The sequence below is a fragment of the Oncorhynchus keta genome, chromosome 2 (genome assembly GCF_023373465.1).
Source record: "Oncorhynchus keta strain PuntledgeMale-10-30-2019 chromosome 2, Oket_V2, whole genome shotgun sequence".
Classification (NCBI taxonomy): Eukaryota; Metazoa; Chordata; class Actinopteri; order Salmoniformes; family Salmonidae; genus Oncorhynchus; species Oncorhynchus keta.
Genome location: NC_068422.1, coordinates 1,254,641 through 1,270,627, shown reverse-complemented (window position 1 = coordinate 1,270,627; position 15,987 = coordinate 1,254,641). Strand labels below are relative to the sequence as shown.

Genomic DNA, 15,987 nt, shown 5'->3' with positions numbered 1-15,987 from the left:
AGAATATACCAGAGGTTAGTAAAGCACTGAAATGTTGTCAGAGACTGTAATAACATGAAACACAAATATAAGCAGGAGAGGATGGAGAGACGTCAGAGAGAAGACGGAAAGAGGTCAGAGAGAAGAGAGATATGAGATATGACAGAGAGAAGACAGATATGAGATATGACAGAGAGAAGACAGATATGAGATATGACAGAGAGAAGACAGAGATATGACAGAGAGAAGACAAATATGAGATATGACAGAGAGAAGACAGAGATATGACAGAGAGAAGACAGATATGAGATATGACAGAGAGAAGACAGAGATATGACAGAGAGAAGACAGATATGAGATATGACAGAGAGAAGACAGAGATATGACAGAGAGAAGACGGAGAAACAACAGAGAGAAGATGGAGAGACAACAGAGAGAACACAGAGAGACGTCAGAGAGAAGATGGAGAGAGACAGAAGATGGAGAGATGACAGAGAGATGCCAGAGAGAAGATGGAGGGAGACAGAAGATGGAGAGATGACAGAGAGATGTCAGAGAGAAGGCGGGGAGATGTCAGAGAGTAGACAGAGAAGACAGAGAGAAGACGGAGAGACGAGAGAGAGAAGACGAAGAGATGTCAGAGAGTAGACAGAGAGAAGACAAGAGAGGTCAGATAGAAAACGGAGAGACGACAGAGAGAAGACGAAGAGATGTCAGAGAGTAGACAGAGAGAAGACAAGAGAGGTCAGAGAGAAGACGGAGAGACAACAGAGAGAAGACGAAGAGACGATAGAGACACGACAGAGAGAAGACGGAGAGACGACAGAGAGAAAACGAAGAGATGTCAGGGAGTAGACAGAGAGAAGACAAGAGAGGTCAGAGAGAAGACGGAGAGACGACAAAGAGAAGACGAAGATATGTCAAAGAGTAGACAGAGAGAAGACAAGAGAGGTCAGAGAGAAGACGAAGAGACGACAGAGAGAAGACGGAAAGACGACAGACAGAAGACGGAGAGACTTCAGAGAGAAGACGGCAGAGACGACAGAGAGAAGTCGGAGAGAAGTCAGAGACAAAGTAACAAACAAGATTTCATGAGTCAATCAGAAACATAAAATAGGAGAGAATAAAAGCAAGGGAATTGAAGGTCGTAAGAAGTGGATAAATTTTAATTGTTCTTTGAGGTGAAGGAAGAAGCAGATATAATTTTAGTAGTGATAATTACGAACAATCACATACAGTACCTTCTTATTCAGTTACTCACTCACACCTACACGTCAGTCAGTCAGTCAGTCAGTCAGTCAGTCAGTCAGTCACACCTACACTTCAGTCAGTCAGTCACAACTACACTTCAGTCAGTCAGTCACACCTACACTTCAGTCAGGCAGTCACACCTACACTTCAGTCAGTCAGTCAGTCAGTCACACCTACAGTTCAGTCAGTCAGTCACAAATACACTTCAGTCAGTCAGTCAGTCAGTCACACCTACACCTCAGTCAGTCATTCACACCTACAAGTCAGTCAGTCACACCTACACTTCAGTCAGTCAGTCACAACTACACTTCAGTCAGTCAGTCACACCTACACTTCAGTCAGGCAGTCACACCTACACTTCAGTCAGTCACTCACACCTACACTTCAGTCAGTCACTAACACCTACACTTCAGTCAGTCACTCACACCTACACTTCAGTCAGTCAGTTAGTCAGTCACACCTACACTTCAGTCAGTCAGTTAGTCAGTCACACCTACACTTCAGTCAGTCAGTTAGTCAGTCACACCTACACTTCAGTCAGTCAGTTAGTCAGTCACACCTACACCTCAGTCAGTCAGTTAGTCAGTCACACCTACACTTCATTCAGTTACTCACACCTACATTTCAGTCACTCAGTCAATCATTCACATCTACACTTCAGGCAGTCAGTCACACCTACACTTCAGTGTGTCACTCACACCTACACTTCAGTGTGTCACTCACACCTACACTTCAGTCTGTCACTCACACCTACACTTCAGTCAGTCACTCACACCTACACTTCAGTCAGTCAGTCAGTCACACCTACACTTCAGTCAGGCAGTCACACCTACACTTCAGTCAGTCACTCACACCTACACTGCAGTCAGTCAGTCACACCTACACTTCAGTCAGTCAGTCACACCTACACTTCAGTCAGTCACTCACACCTACACTGTAGTCCGTCAGTCACACCTACACTTCAGTCAGGCAGTCACACCTACACTTCAGTCAGTCACTCACACCTACACTTCAGTCAGTCAGTCACACCTACACTTCAGTCAGTCACTCACACCTACACTGCAGTCAGTCAGTCACAACTACACTGCAGTCAGTCAGTCACAACTACACTGCAGTCAGTCAGTCACACCTACACTGCAGTCAGTCAGTCACACCTACACTTCAGTCAGTCAGTCACACCTACACTTCAGTCAGTCAGTCACACCTACACTTCAGTCAGTCACTCACACCTACACTTCAGTCAGTCACTCACACCTACACTTCAGTCAGGCAGTCACACCTACACTTCAGTCAGTCACTCACACCTACACTTCAGTCAGGCAGTCACACCTACACTTCAGTCAGTCACTCACACCTACACTTCAGTCAGGCAGTCACACCTACACTTCAGTCAGTCACTCACACCTACACTTCAGTCAGTCAGTCACACCTACACTTCAGTGTGTCACTCACACCTACACTTCAGTGTGTCACTCACACCTACACTTCAGTCTGTCACTCACACCTACACTTCAGTCAGTCACTCACACCTACACTTCAGTCTGTCACTCACACCTACACTTCAGTCTGTCACTCACACCTACACTTCAGTCTGTCACTCACACCTACACTTCAGTCAGTCACTCACACCTACACTTCAGTCTGTCACTCACACCTACACTTCAGTCAGTCACACCAACACTGATCTTCCATGGGTTGTTTGCATTGTGTATCTTCCTCTGGAAGTTTGGATATTGAATATGGTATTGTACTCTGCTGCAGTTGTGTGGAACAGTTTACAACAAGAACAATAATATCAACATGTCTGTGTCATAGCATTATCATTATATAGAACAATATTACACAGAAAGAGTGGAGGACGATGACATTGAAATTAAAACCATTAAATACAACTATTATTTACGCAACACAAATCTAATCCATATTTCAAGAATATTGCTTCTGGCAAACACGCAGACTCACTAAGCATGCACAGTGTGTGTGTGTGTGTGTGTGTGTGTGTGTGTGTGTGTGTGTGTGTGTGTGTGTGTGTGTGTGTGTGTGTGTGCATGTACAAATGTGGTCAGTGATATTAATCTGATTGAGAGTAATCTGATTACACTGTCAGTGTCACAACTTCCGCCGAAGTTGGTCCCTCTCCTTGTTTGGGCGGTGTTCGGCAGTCAACGTCACCGACCTTCTAGTCATAGCTGATCCATTTTTCATTTTCCACTGGTTTTGTCTTCCATCACACCAGGTTCCAATCCCATCAATTCCATGTTGTGTATTTACCCCTCTGTTTCCCATCATGTCTTTGACAGTGATTATTTATTGTAAGTGTATGTCTACGTCTGTACTGGTGTGTATTTACCCCTCTGTTCCCCATCATGTCTTTGTCAGTGATTGTTTATTGTAAGTGTATGTGTATGTCTGTACTGGTGTGTATTTACCCCTCTGTTCCCCATCATGTCTTTGTTAGTGATTGTTTATTGTAAGTGTATGTGTACCTCTGTACTGGTGTGTATTTAACCCTCTGTTCCCCATCATGTCTTTGTTAGTGATTGTTTATTGTAAGTGTATGTGTATGTCTGTACTGGTGTGTATTTAACCCTCTGTTCCCCATCATGTCTTTGTTAGTGATTGTTTATTGTAAGTGTATGTGTATGTCTGTACTGGTGTGTATTTAACCCTCTGTTCCCCATCATGTCTTTGTTAGTGATTGTTTATTGTAAGTGTATGTGTATGTCTGTACTGGTGTGTATTTACCCCTCTGTTCCCCATCATGTCTTTGTCAGTGATTGTTTATTGTAAGTGTATGTGTATGTCTGTACTGGTGTGTATTTACCCCTCTGTTTCCCATCATGTCTTTGTCAGTGATTATTTATTGTAAGTGTATGTGTACATCTGTACTGGTGTGTATTTACCCCTCTGTTCCCCATCATGTCTTTGTCAGTGATTGTTTATTGTAAGTGTATGTGTATGTCTGTACTGGTGTGTATTTACCCCTCTGTTCCCCATCATGTCTTTGTCAGTGATTGTTTATTGTAAGTGTATGTGTATGTCTGTACTGGTGTGTATTTAACCCTCTGTTCCCCATCATGTCTTTGTCAGTGATTGTTTATTGTAAGTGTATGTGTACATCTGTACTGGTGTGTATTTACCCCTCTGTTTCCCATCATGTCTTTGTCAGTGATTGTTTATTGTAAGTGTATGTGTATGTCTGTACTGGTGTGTATTTAACCCTCTGTTTCCCCTCATGTCTTTGTCAGTGATTGTTTATTGTAAGTGTATGTGTATGTCTGTACTGGTGTGTATTTAACCCTCTGTTTCCCATCATGTCTTTGTCAGTGATTGTTTATTGTAAGTGTATGTGTACATCTGTACTGGTGTGTATTTAACCCTCTGTTCCCCATCATGTCTTTGTCAGTGATTGTTTATTGTAAGTGTATGTGTATGTCTGTACTGGTGTGTATTTAACCCTCTGTTTCCCCTCATGTCTTTGTCAGTGATTGTTTATTGTAAGTGTATGTGTACGTCTGTACTGGTGTGTATTTAACCCTCTGTTCCCCCTCATGTCGTTGTCAGTGATTGTTTATTGTAAGTGTATGTGTACGTCTGTACTGGTGTGTATTTAACCCTCTGTTTCCCCTCATGTCGTTGTCAGTGATTGTTTATTGTAAGTGTATGTGTACGTCTGTACTGGTGTGTATTTAACCCTCTGTTTCCCCTCATGTCTTTGTCAGTGATTGTTTATTGTAAGTGTATGTGTACGTCTGTACTGGTGTGTATTTAACCCTCTGTTTCCCCTCATGTCTTTGTCAGTGATTGTTTATTGTAAGTGTATGTGTATGTCTGTACTGGTGTGTATTTACCCCTCTGTTCCCCATCATGTCCTTGTGTGCGTCGGGTTGTGTTACCCATTGATTTTTATTATTCTGTTTTCCGGTGGGTTTTGTAAATAAACTGCGCTGTTGGAAACACAGTTATTTCTCTCCTGCGTCTGACTTCTCTGCTGCCAGGTCACACCCTTACAGTCAGTGAGTGTTATCTGATTATACTGTCATTGAGAGCAATCTGATTATATGGTACCCGAATGAATCAGAATGATGAGGGTAGAGGACTGGCAGCTGTTAACATATTCTAACAGCATACCAACATAGTTTATGGAGGTTAACATGTGCCACGGGTGAGTTTTTTTGTACTTGTGTGTGTGTGTGTGTGTGTGTGTGTGTGTGTGTGTGTGTGTGTGTGTGTGTGTGTGTGTGTGTGTGTGTGTGTGTGCGTGCGTGCGTGCGTGCGTGTGCGTGAGCGTGCACGTGCGTGTGTGTGTGCGTGTGTGTGTGCATGTGTGTGTGTGTGTGTGTGTGTGTGTGTCACATTATTGAGAAGTGAATGAAAGGTTTGTTAATGAATTACGTAAGAGGCTGATGAAACAGTGTGAGGCTGTCAAGACCAAACCACTGTTATGATAGTAGCCAGGGTGTCTTATCTCTGTTATGATAGTAGCCAGGGTGTCTTATCTCTGTTTTGATAGTAGCCAGGGTGTCTTATCTCTCTTATGATAGTAGCCAGGGTGTCTTATCTCTGTTATGATAGTAGCCAGGGTGTCTTATCTCTGTTATGATAGTAGCCAGGGTGTCTTATCTCTGTTTTTATAGTAGCCAGGGTGTCTTATCTCTCTTATGATAGTAGCCAGGGTGTCTTATCTCTGTTATGATAGTAGCCAGGGTGTCTTATCTCTGTTATGATAGTAGCCAGGGTGTCTTATCTCTGTTATGATAGTAGCCAGGGTGTCTTATCTCTGTTATGATAGTAGCCAGGGTGTCTTATCTCTGTTATGATAGTAGCCAGGGTGTCTTATCTCTGTTATGATAGTAGCCAGAGTGTCTTATCTCTGTTATGATAGTAGCCAGGGTGTCTTACCTCTGTTTTGATAGTAGCCAGGGTGTCTTATCTCTGTTATGATAGTAGCCAGAGTGTCTTATCTCTGTTTTGATAGTAGCCAGGGTGTCTTATCTCTGTTATGACAGTAGCCAGGGTGTCTTATCTCTGTTATGATAGTAGCCAGAGTGTCTTATCTCTGTTATGATAGTAGCCAGGGTGTCTTACCTCTGTTATGATAGTAGCCAGGGTGTCTTATCTCTGTTATGATAGTAGCCAGGGTGTCTTATCTCTGTTATGATAGTAGCCAGGGTGTCTTATCTCTGTTTTGATAGTAGCCAGGGTGTCTTACCTCTGTTTTGATAGTAGCCAGGGTGTCTTATCTCTGTTATGATAGTAGCCAGTGTCTTATCTCTGTTTTGATAGTAGCCAGGGTGTCTTATCTCTGTTATGACAGTAGCCAGGGTGTCTTATCTCTGTTATGATAGTAGCCAGGGTGTCTTATCTCTGTTATGATAGTAGCCAGGGTGTCTTATCTCTGTTATGATAGTAGCCAGGGTGTCTTATCTCTGTTATGATAGTAGCCAGGGTGTCTTATCTCTGTTATGATAGTAGCCAGGGTGTCTTATCTCTGTTATGATAGTAGCCAGAGTGTCTTATCTCTGTTATGATAGTAGCCAGGGTGTCTTATCTCTGTTTTGATAGTGGCCAAGGTGTCTTATCTCTGTTTTTCTACATGCTACAGGCAGAAGAGGATGGGTCACCCTAGGCCAGGTTACTCTACATCACTTTGTGACAAAGTTTGATTGAGTTCTCACCTTCTCAACCCTTATCTATCTGTCCCACACATGCCTAGGTTTGGCTTGTGTTAGTGTGTGTTAGGGTGTGTTTACCTTCGCAGCCCCTCTCTATCTGGCCCACACATGCCAGGGCATCTGACATCAGGTCCGGGAGGCGTCCGTTCAGGTCCACCGATGCTAGGCAACCCTGGAAGCCTTCCTTGGCGTGAACTAATTTGGGAAGCTCCTTGTACGTCTCTTTGGCCACGCCACCTATATACAGGTCGCCTGTGAAAGACAGGGGGGAGGAAGAAGATGAAGACTAGTGGCATGTCAAGAAATTCAATCTCCAGACAAGCAGCGTACAGGACATAGCTCTCTGGTTGAAGTCTTCCATTATTAATAGGAATGAAGAAGATGAGGTGAATACACATGAGGGGGCAGACAAAGGGACAGGATGTGTTAATATGTCACTGGTGAGGTGACTATTCAGAATGAGAAAGGGACAGAACAGACAAATGGATTGGTGCTGTTCAGTAAAACAACCCTATACACCAAGTCACTGTGCTCCGTCATATCCTCACATGATCTCTCCTTGCTATGAGAATGACACTCAACTACTTATTTCCTTCCCCCCAAGACGTAGCTGCATGCCCACTGCAAGACCTCTCCATCAGATGACAACTCCACGGTGACCCTGGACAACATCCTGTAGTTCTCTGAAAACATCAAAGCAGCGACCCGCTCCTGCAGGTTCATGCTCTACAACATCCGTAGAGTACGACCTCACCTCAAACAGGAAGCAGCACAGGTTCTAATCCAGGCACTTGTCATCTTCCATCTGGACTAGAGCAACAAGACCATGGTACTTGCCGACAGAGCAGCAAGAAGAACTTCTCCTCTCTTCCTTCAGCCTACACTCAAACCCTGCACCCCGACCTGAGTACTACCTTCTGCCACCACACAAAATGTGTTTTTTTGGCAGAAATGCCTTGTGGAACATTTTAACTTTCATGTTCCTTAATAACAAACTTGTATTCCATCAGTAAATATGAATAAATTGTTCAATTTCGGGCCTAGTTGGTTTAGCCACAAAAAAGGTAGGAACCTTCCCTCTAGCCATGAATTGCTGAGATAATGAGTGGGCTAGACATGCCGAGAGATGAGTGTCAGATGGGTCTGCGGTGTAGCATCTTGTGTCTATAAAATGAGCTTATCGTTATGTTTAGATAATCCTTTCTACTGCAGTTTTTTTTTAATATACAACGTTAGCAATGGAGAACTGCAAATATGTTGCTACTGCTCTCAATAACATTGCTGCCCTGAATTTAGCAGGCGCTATCGACAAAGGTAAGTGGGAAAAGTTCTGATGTACTACTTTCTGGAGGACGATCGTGTCATGCTGACTCTCTGACTCTGAAAATGAATCAGACGATGAGGAAATCCCTGATTTAGGTAAAAAACATTTCAATTGAAGAAGACAATGCAGAGACTTCTGATGACAGTGATGGGGAAGAAACGGCAATCAACAGTTTTGTTGTCACAGAAGAAGTTGACCGAGTTTTGAAATCAGTGGAATGTCTGGTAGAAGCAGAGTATGATAAGGAGATGAATAGATTGCAAACGCAGAGGGAGTTGCAAAGAGAACACAGAAGGCTGTTGTAAACACCTCTCTCTGGATGACATCTTCAAATGAAGGGCAAACGTGTCATCCGTGACAGAGGGGGAGAAAGATATGATGATTCTTATGGCATTGCACACAGTCAGTGTGAACCAGAGCGACTTGACAAAATAGATCAAGCAAGATGTCCAAACAAAAAGGAAACGACACAGGACGTCTTTGAAAGGGGTTGCAGTCTGCCATGAAGCATTTTTCCATATATACGGGTAAGAGTCTAGCTACAGTTTCAGATATTATACGTTTCTAATTTTGTCAGAAAGTTGTTTTCGTTGTAAATGAAAGCTGACTGTTAGCTAGCTATGTGACACTAGCTAACATTACGTGTATGATCTGTGTAGTAATGTCATCTCAGAATTCCATTTCGCATTGCTAGTACTCTGTGGATTATGGTCGTTTAGCTAGCATGTCTAAACAAAAGACTCCACTCCACATGACTCTCCCCTAACACACTACTATTTCTGTTTTTCTGCTGCTGCTCAGCCACTTTACCCCTGATTGTATGCATATAACTATCTACCTCATCTGTCAACAATATCACTGATGTTGTTATTGAAATTGTTCTTGTACATACTGTATATTTGTTTCTTTACGTTAACAATATCTATTTATGATATTGCTACTATGAAAGCAACCATTTCACTGTACAGTTTACACCTTCTGTAGAGAACCATCCACTTAGCAAGATGTGGCTGGGGGTTATAGTATTTCTTTCACATGACCCATCAATTTAAACAAGTGTCTGGGAAAGCGTCATCTAATATTAATAAAATATTTTTATCTGGCACTTTCTGTTTATCTGGAATTTTTTCACTTTTAGTCATTATCTTTGCTACACTCGTCACTGTTTAGCACATGACCTCACAAGTGAATCCTTATAGAGATGGGTGGAGCTGACTTTACCTCTGGGATATTCGGGACGGTAGCATCCCACCTCAACAACAGCCTGTCAAATTAAGTATAGAATCAATCTTTAGGATGTTTTTTTATCATAAATCTTCAATAATGTTCCATCCGGAGAATTCCTTTGTCCGTAGAAATGCAATGGAACGCAAGCAAACTCACACGTGAGTGCATGATCAGCTCATGCCACTCTGGCAGACCTCAGTCAGCTCCCATTCCCCCCTCCTTCACAGTATAAGCATCAAACAAGGTTCTAAAGTTACAGGTCAGTACATCCAGGTCAGTATACACGTTGTTGATATGTAGTGGAAGCCTTGGGAAGTGCAATATGACACCAAAGACACTATATATTCGATAGGCAATGACTTGAAAAACTACAAACCTCAGATTTCCCATTTCCTGGTGGATTTCTTTCTCAGGTTTTTGCCTGCCATATGAGTTCTGTTATACTCACATACATCATTCAAACAGTTTTAGAAACTTCAGAGTGTTTTCTATCCAAATCTACTAATAATATGCATATATTAGCAACTGGTCCTGAGTAGCAGGCAGTTTACTCTGGGCACCTTATTCATCCAAGCTACTCAATACTGCCCCCAAGTCCCAAAGAAGTTAAGAGGATGTGAACGATTCTGAATAGGTGTAGACCAACGAGAGCTCTCCAGTAGTAGTACCAAAACATTCAAAGACCATTTTCTCAAAAGTGAGGTTACAAGTTTATCAAATTTCAAAGCAGAATTACTTTCCCAATTTTCCTCAACTGTAGTGTATGATAAACCATTTTGTAGCTCTGTGTCTCTGCTTTTATCCAATGTAAAAAACACAATTTCAAATGTTGCTACATAAGACCGAAACAAGGCGGTCAGTCACATATGTGGCTTTCTCACCTAGCTGTCTTAAGATGAATGCACTATCTGTGCACTCTGGATAAGAGGGTCTGCTAAAAAAAAGAATGTTAAATATACTTTATACACAGTTATAGACCAGTGTGGAACTACTGACCCCTGCTGGAAAAAAGCAGGTACTGATATAAACTGCATACACTACTTGTCTAGAACTGACAAAGGGCCTTGAAGCATGCATCTGTTCCAGGATACATAATAATAATAATAATAGTAATAATAATAATAATAATAATAATAATAATAATAATAATAATAGTAATAATAATAATAAAGGGCCTTGTGATACAGTAATTCCATTAACAGGACTCTGACTGTCAACTGTAAAAAACTCCATGTCCAACAGCAGACCAGAAACCTCTGCCATACTGTACCCTAAAACCATAACAATAGTGACGAACTCTGTCCAACAGCAGACCAGAAACCTCTGTCATACTGTACCCTAAAACCATAACAATAGTGACGAACTCTGTCCAACAGCAGACCAGTAAGCTCCTCTGTCACTGTACCCATGTCACTCTCCGTCACAGTAGAAAGTAAAGTAAACCCCCAGCTCCAGGCAGCCTACCCTTCAGGTCCAGGTTCTTGGCTCCCATTGTGGTCTGGGTGGTGATCTTGGTGTCGATCTTGACGGTGTGGAGGTTGTTTGTGTCTCGTGAGATCATGACGTTGTGCCAGTGGTTGTCATTCAGAGGCTTGTTGGAGTTTCCCTTGATCAGGTGAGCTCCGTTCCCCAGGTCTGATACGTAGTGCAGGTAGCTGGAAAAAGACAGGTAGTGACATGAATAATGATGCAGACACACATACACACCTCCCTTCAATATGAATTACTATCCTATAGTACAATTTGTCGTGACAAACCTACCCCTTGACCAGCTCGACCACAATGAAGTCATTTCCATCCCCGCTGTTGAACAGTATGAGTCCATCTGATGAGGTGGTCTTGAACTGGAAGAACAGGTGCATAGAGTAGTAGGCCTGGAGAGTGGTCAGAGCAACGTAGCTCAACCGAGACTTGAACGTGACAGGGTCGGCAATGATGTTCTTGAAGCCAATCATGGCATTGAGCTCACAGTAGTCAATGTCACCATTCTTACACAGGTCTACAGAGAGAATAGAATAGATACTTTGTTGATATTTTTTTTATACCAAGAACAGAAACACATTGTGAAGCACAATTCTGCAATGTACCTCCAGAGAGAAAGTACCATCTCTGCCTTGCTCAAGAGATCAATACTTATCCATCTCCTGGCACAGGACTTGAACCAGCAACCTTCCAATTACCGACATGCCGCTCCAACCTACGGGCAACCTACCTATATAGGCCATGCCGTTGAAGGAGAGGCTCTGCAGGTGGCCTATGAAGTTAGAGGGCACCAGTGAAAGGAACCTCTTCTCCGTCACGATGCCCGTCTCAATGTTGTGGAACTCTAACTGGGTGTGGTCACCTGCCATTTGACCTATTGATTGACAGGAGTGAGTGTGAGAGGGGTGAGGGGACATAGGTAGGGGGAGGTCATTCAAACAATGGCTTTATACACACAGGGCTGGCTTCCCAAGACTGATTAAGATTAATCGTGGACTACCAAACTTGCTCAATGTTGAAATACTTTCTCGTCTATATATATGTTTATGTGTAAGCCCACCTCAGCCACTCCAGTGCCCTGCTCATGAGTATGACCTGTGTACACTGACTTGTACATATTGACCTGTATATACTGACCTGTAAATATACTGACATTATATGCTGAACTGAAAAAACTGACCTGTATATACTGATCTGGATAATGACCTGTGTATACTGACCTGTATATACTGAACAGTGATTTCTGCCCTGTATATATTGTCCTGTCTATATTGACCTGTATATCCTGAACTGTGTAAACTGACCTGTACATACTGACCTGTATACTGACCTTTGTATACAGACCTGTTAATACTGACTCGTTTATACTGACGTGTACATACCGACCTGTATATACTGATCTGTACATACCGACCTGTACATACCGACCTGTATATACTGACCTGTATATACTGATCTGTATGTACTGACCTGAATATACCGACCTGTACATACCGACCTGTATATACAGACCTGTATATACCGACCTGTATGCTGATATGTATATACTGACCTGTATATACTGACCTGTATATACTGACCTGTACATACCGACCTGTATATACTGACCTGTAGATACTGACCTGTATGCTGATATGTACATACCGACCTGTACATACCGACCTGTATATACAGACCTGTATATACCGACCTGTATGCTGACCTTTGTATACAGACCTGTTAATACTGACTCGTTTATACTGATCTGTACATACCGACCTGTACATACCGACCTGTATATACTGACCTGTATATACTGATCTGTATGTACTGACCTGAATATACCGACCTGTACATACCGACCTGTATATACAGACCTGTATATACCGACCTGTATGCTGATATGTATATACTGACCTGTACATACCGACCTGTATATACTGACCTGTAGATACTGACCTGTATGCTGATATGTATATACTGACCTGTATATACTGACCTGTATATACTGACCTGTACATACCGACCTGTATATACTGACCTGTATATACTGACCTGTATGCTGATATGTACATACCGACCTGTATATACTGACCTGTACATACCGACCTGTATATGCTGACCTGTAGATACTGACCTGTAAATACTGACCTGTAAATACTGACCTGTACATACTGACCTGTATATACTGACCTGTAAATACTGACCTGTATGCTGATATGTATATACCGACCTGTATATACTGACCTGTACATACCGACCTGTATATACTGACCTGTAGATACTGACCTGTAAATACTGACCTGTAAATACTGACCTGTACATACTGACCTGTATATACTGACCTGTAGATACTGACCTGTAGATACTGACCTGTATATACTGACCTGTACATACCGACCTGTATATACTGACCTGTAGATACTGACCTGTAGATACTGACCTGTAAATACTGACCTGTACATACTGACCTGTACATACTGACCTGTAGATACTGACCTGTAGATACTGACCTGTATATACTGACCTGTACATACCGACCTGTATATACTGACCTGTATATACCGACCTGTATATACTGACCTGTACATACCGACCTGTATATACTGACCTGTACATACCGACCTGTATATACTGACCTGTACATACCGACCTGTATATACTGACCTGTATACTGACCTGTATATACTGACCTGTATATACTGACCTGTACATACCGACCTGTATATACCGACCTGTATATACTGACCTGTACATACCGACCTGTATATACTGACCTGTACATACCGACCTGTATATACTGACCTGTATACTGACCTGTATGTACTGACCTGTATATACTGACCTGTACATACCGACCTGTATATACCGACCTGTATATACTGACCTGTACATATCGACCTGTATATACTGACCTGTACATACCGACGTGTATACTGACCTGTATGTACTGACCTGTATATACCGACCTGTATGCTGATATGTATATACTGACCTGTACATACCGACCTGTATATACTGACCTGTAGATACTGACCTGTATGCTGATATGTACATACCGACCTGTACATACCGACCTGTATATACAGACCTGTATATACCGACCTGTATATACTGACCTGTATATACAGACCTGTATATACCGACCTGTATACTGACCTGTACATACCGACCTGTATATACTGACCTGTAGATACTGACCTGTATGCTGATATGTATATACTGACCTGTATATACTGACCTGTATGCTGATATGTACATACCGACCTGTATATACTGACCTGTACATACCGACCTGTATATGCTGACCTGTAGATACTGACCTGTAAATACTGACCTGTAAATACTGACCTGTACATACTGACCTGTATATACTGACCTGTAAATACTGACCTGTATGCTGATATGTATATACCGACCTGTATATACTGACCTGTACATACCGACCTGTATATACTGACCTGTAGATACTGACCTGTAAATACTGACCTGTAAATACTGACCTGTACATACTGACCTGTATATACTGACCTGTAGATACTGACCTGTATATACTGACCTGTACATACCGACCTGTATATACTGACCTGTAGATACTGACCTGTAGATACTGACCTGTATATACCGACCTGTATGCTGATATGTATATACTGACCTGTACATACCGACCTGTATATACTGACCTGTAGATACTGACCTGTATGCTGATATGTACATACCGACCTGTATACTGACCTGTATGTACTGACCTGTATATACCGACCTGTATGCTGATATGTATATACTGACCTGTACATACCGACCTGTATATACTGACCTGTAGATACTGACCTGTATGCTGATATGTATATACTGACCTGTATATACTGACCTGTATATACTGACCTGTACATACCGACCTGTATATACTGACCTGTAGATACTGACCTGTATGCTGATATGTATATACCGACCTGTATATACTGACCTGTACATACCGACCTGTATATACTGACCTGTACATACCGACCTGTATATACTGACCTGTAGATACTGACCTGTAAATACTGACCTGTAAATACTGACCTGTACATACTGACATGTATATACTGACCTGTAGATACTGACCTGTATATACTGACCTGTACATACTGACCTGTAGATACTGACCTGTAAATACTGACCTGTAGATACTGACCTGTATATACTGACCTGTATATACTGACCTGTATATACTGACCTGTATATACCGACCTGTATATACCGACCTGTAGATACTGACCTGTACATACCGACCTGTACATACTGACCTGTATATACTGACCTGTACATACCGACCTGTATACTGACCTGTACATACCGACCTGTACATACTGACCTGTATATACTGACCTGTACATACCGACCTGTATACTGACCTGTACATACTGACCTGTATATACTGACCTGTACATACCGACCTGTATATACTGACCTGTGTATACTGACCTGTATATACTGACCTGTATGTACTGACCTGTATACTGACCTGTATATACTGACCTGTACATACTGACCTGTATATACTGACCTGTATACTGACCTGTATGTACTGACCTGTATATACTGACCTGTATATACTGACCTGTATATACCGACCTGTATATACTGACCTGTATATACTGACCTGTATGTACTGACCTGTATATACTGACCTGTATATACTGACCTGTACATACCGACCTGTATACTGACCTGTATGTACTGACCTGTATATACTGACCTGTATATACTGACCTGTATATACTGACCTGTATATACTGACCTGTATATACTGACCTGTATATACTGACCTGTATATACTGACCTGTATATACTGACCTGTATATACTGACCTGTATATACTGACCTGTATATACTGACCTGTATATACTGACCTGTATATACTGACCTGTATATACTGACCTGTATACTGACCTGTATATACTGACCTGTACATACCGACCTGTATATACTGACCTGTATATACTGACCTGTATACTGACCTGTATATACTGACCTGTATACTGACCTGTATATACTGACCTGTATACTGACCTGTATATACTGACC

At 42.1% G+C, this 15,987-nt stretch overlaps 1 protein-coding gene across 15 annotated transcripts in view; it reads right to left on the bottom strand.

Annotated features, from left to right (window-relative positions):
- Nucleotides 1-15,987, bottom strand: part of LOC118360900 (neurexin-1a-like) — an 819,333-nt gene that overhangs the window by 444,722 nt on the left and 358,624 nt on the right. For all 15 annotated transcript variants that reach the window (XM_052470649.1, XM_052470658.1, XM_052470697.1 and 12 more), the window contains 4 exons: nt 11,669-11,812; nt 11,218-11,455; nt 10,921-11,111; nt 6,984-7,157 (listed from right to left, as the gene is read on the bottom strand). In XM_052470649.1, coding sequence (XP_052326609.1) covers nt 6,984-7,157; nt 10,921-11,111; nt 11,218-11,455; nt 11,669-11,812 — 747 coding nt within the window. The remainder of the gene's footprint in view (nt 1-6,983; nt 7,158-10,920; nt 11,112-11,217; nt 11,456-11,668; nt 11,813-15,987) is intronic.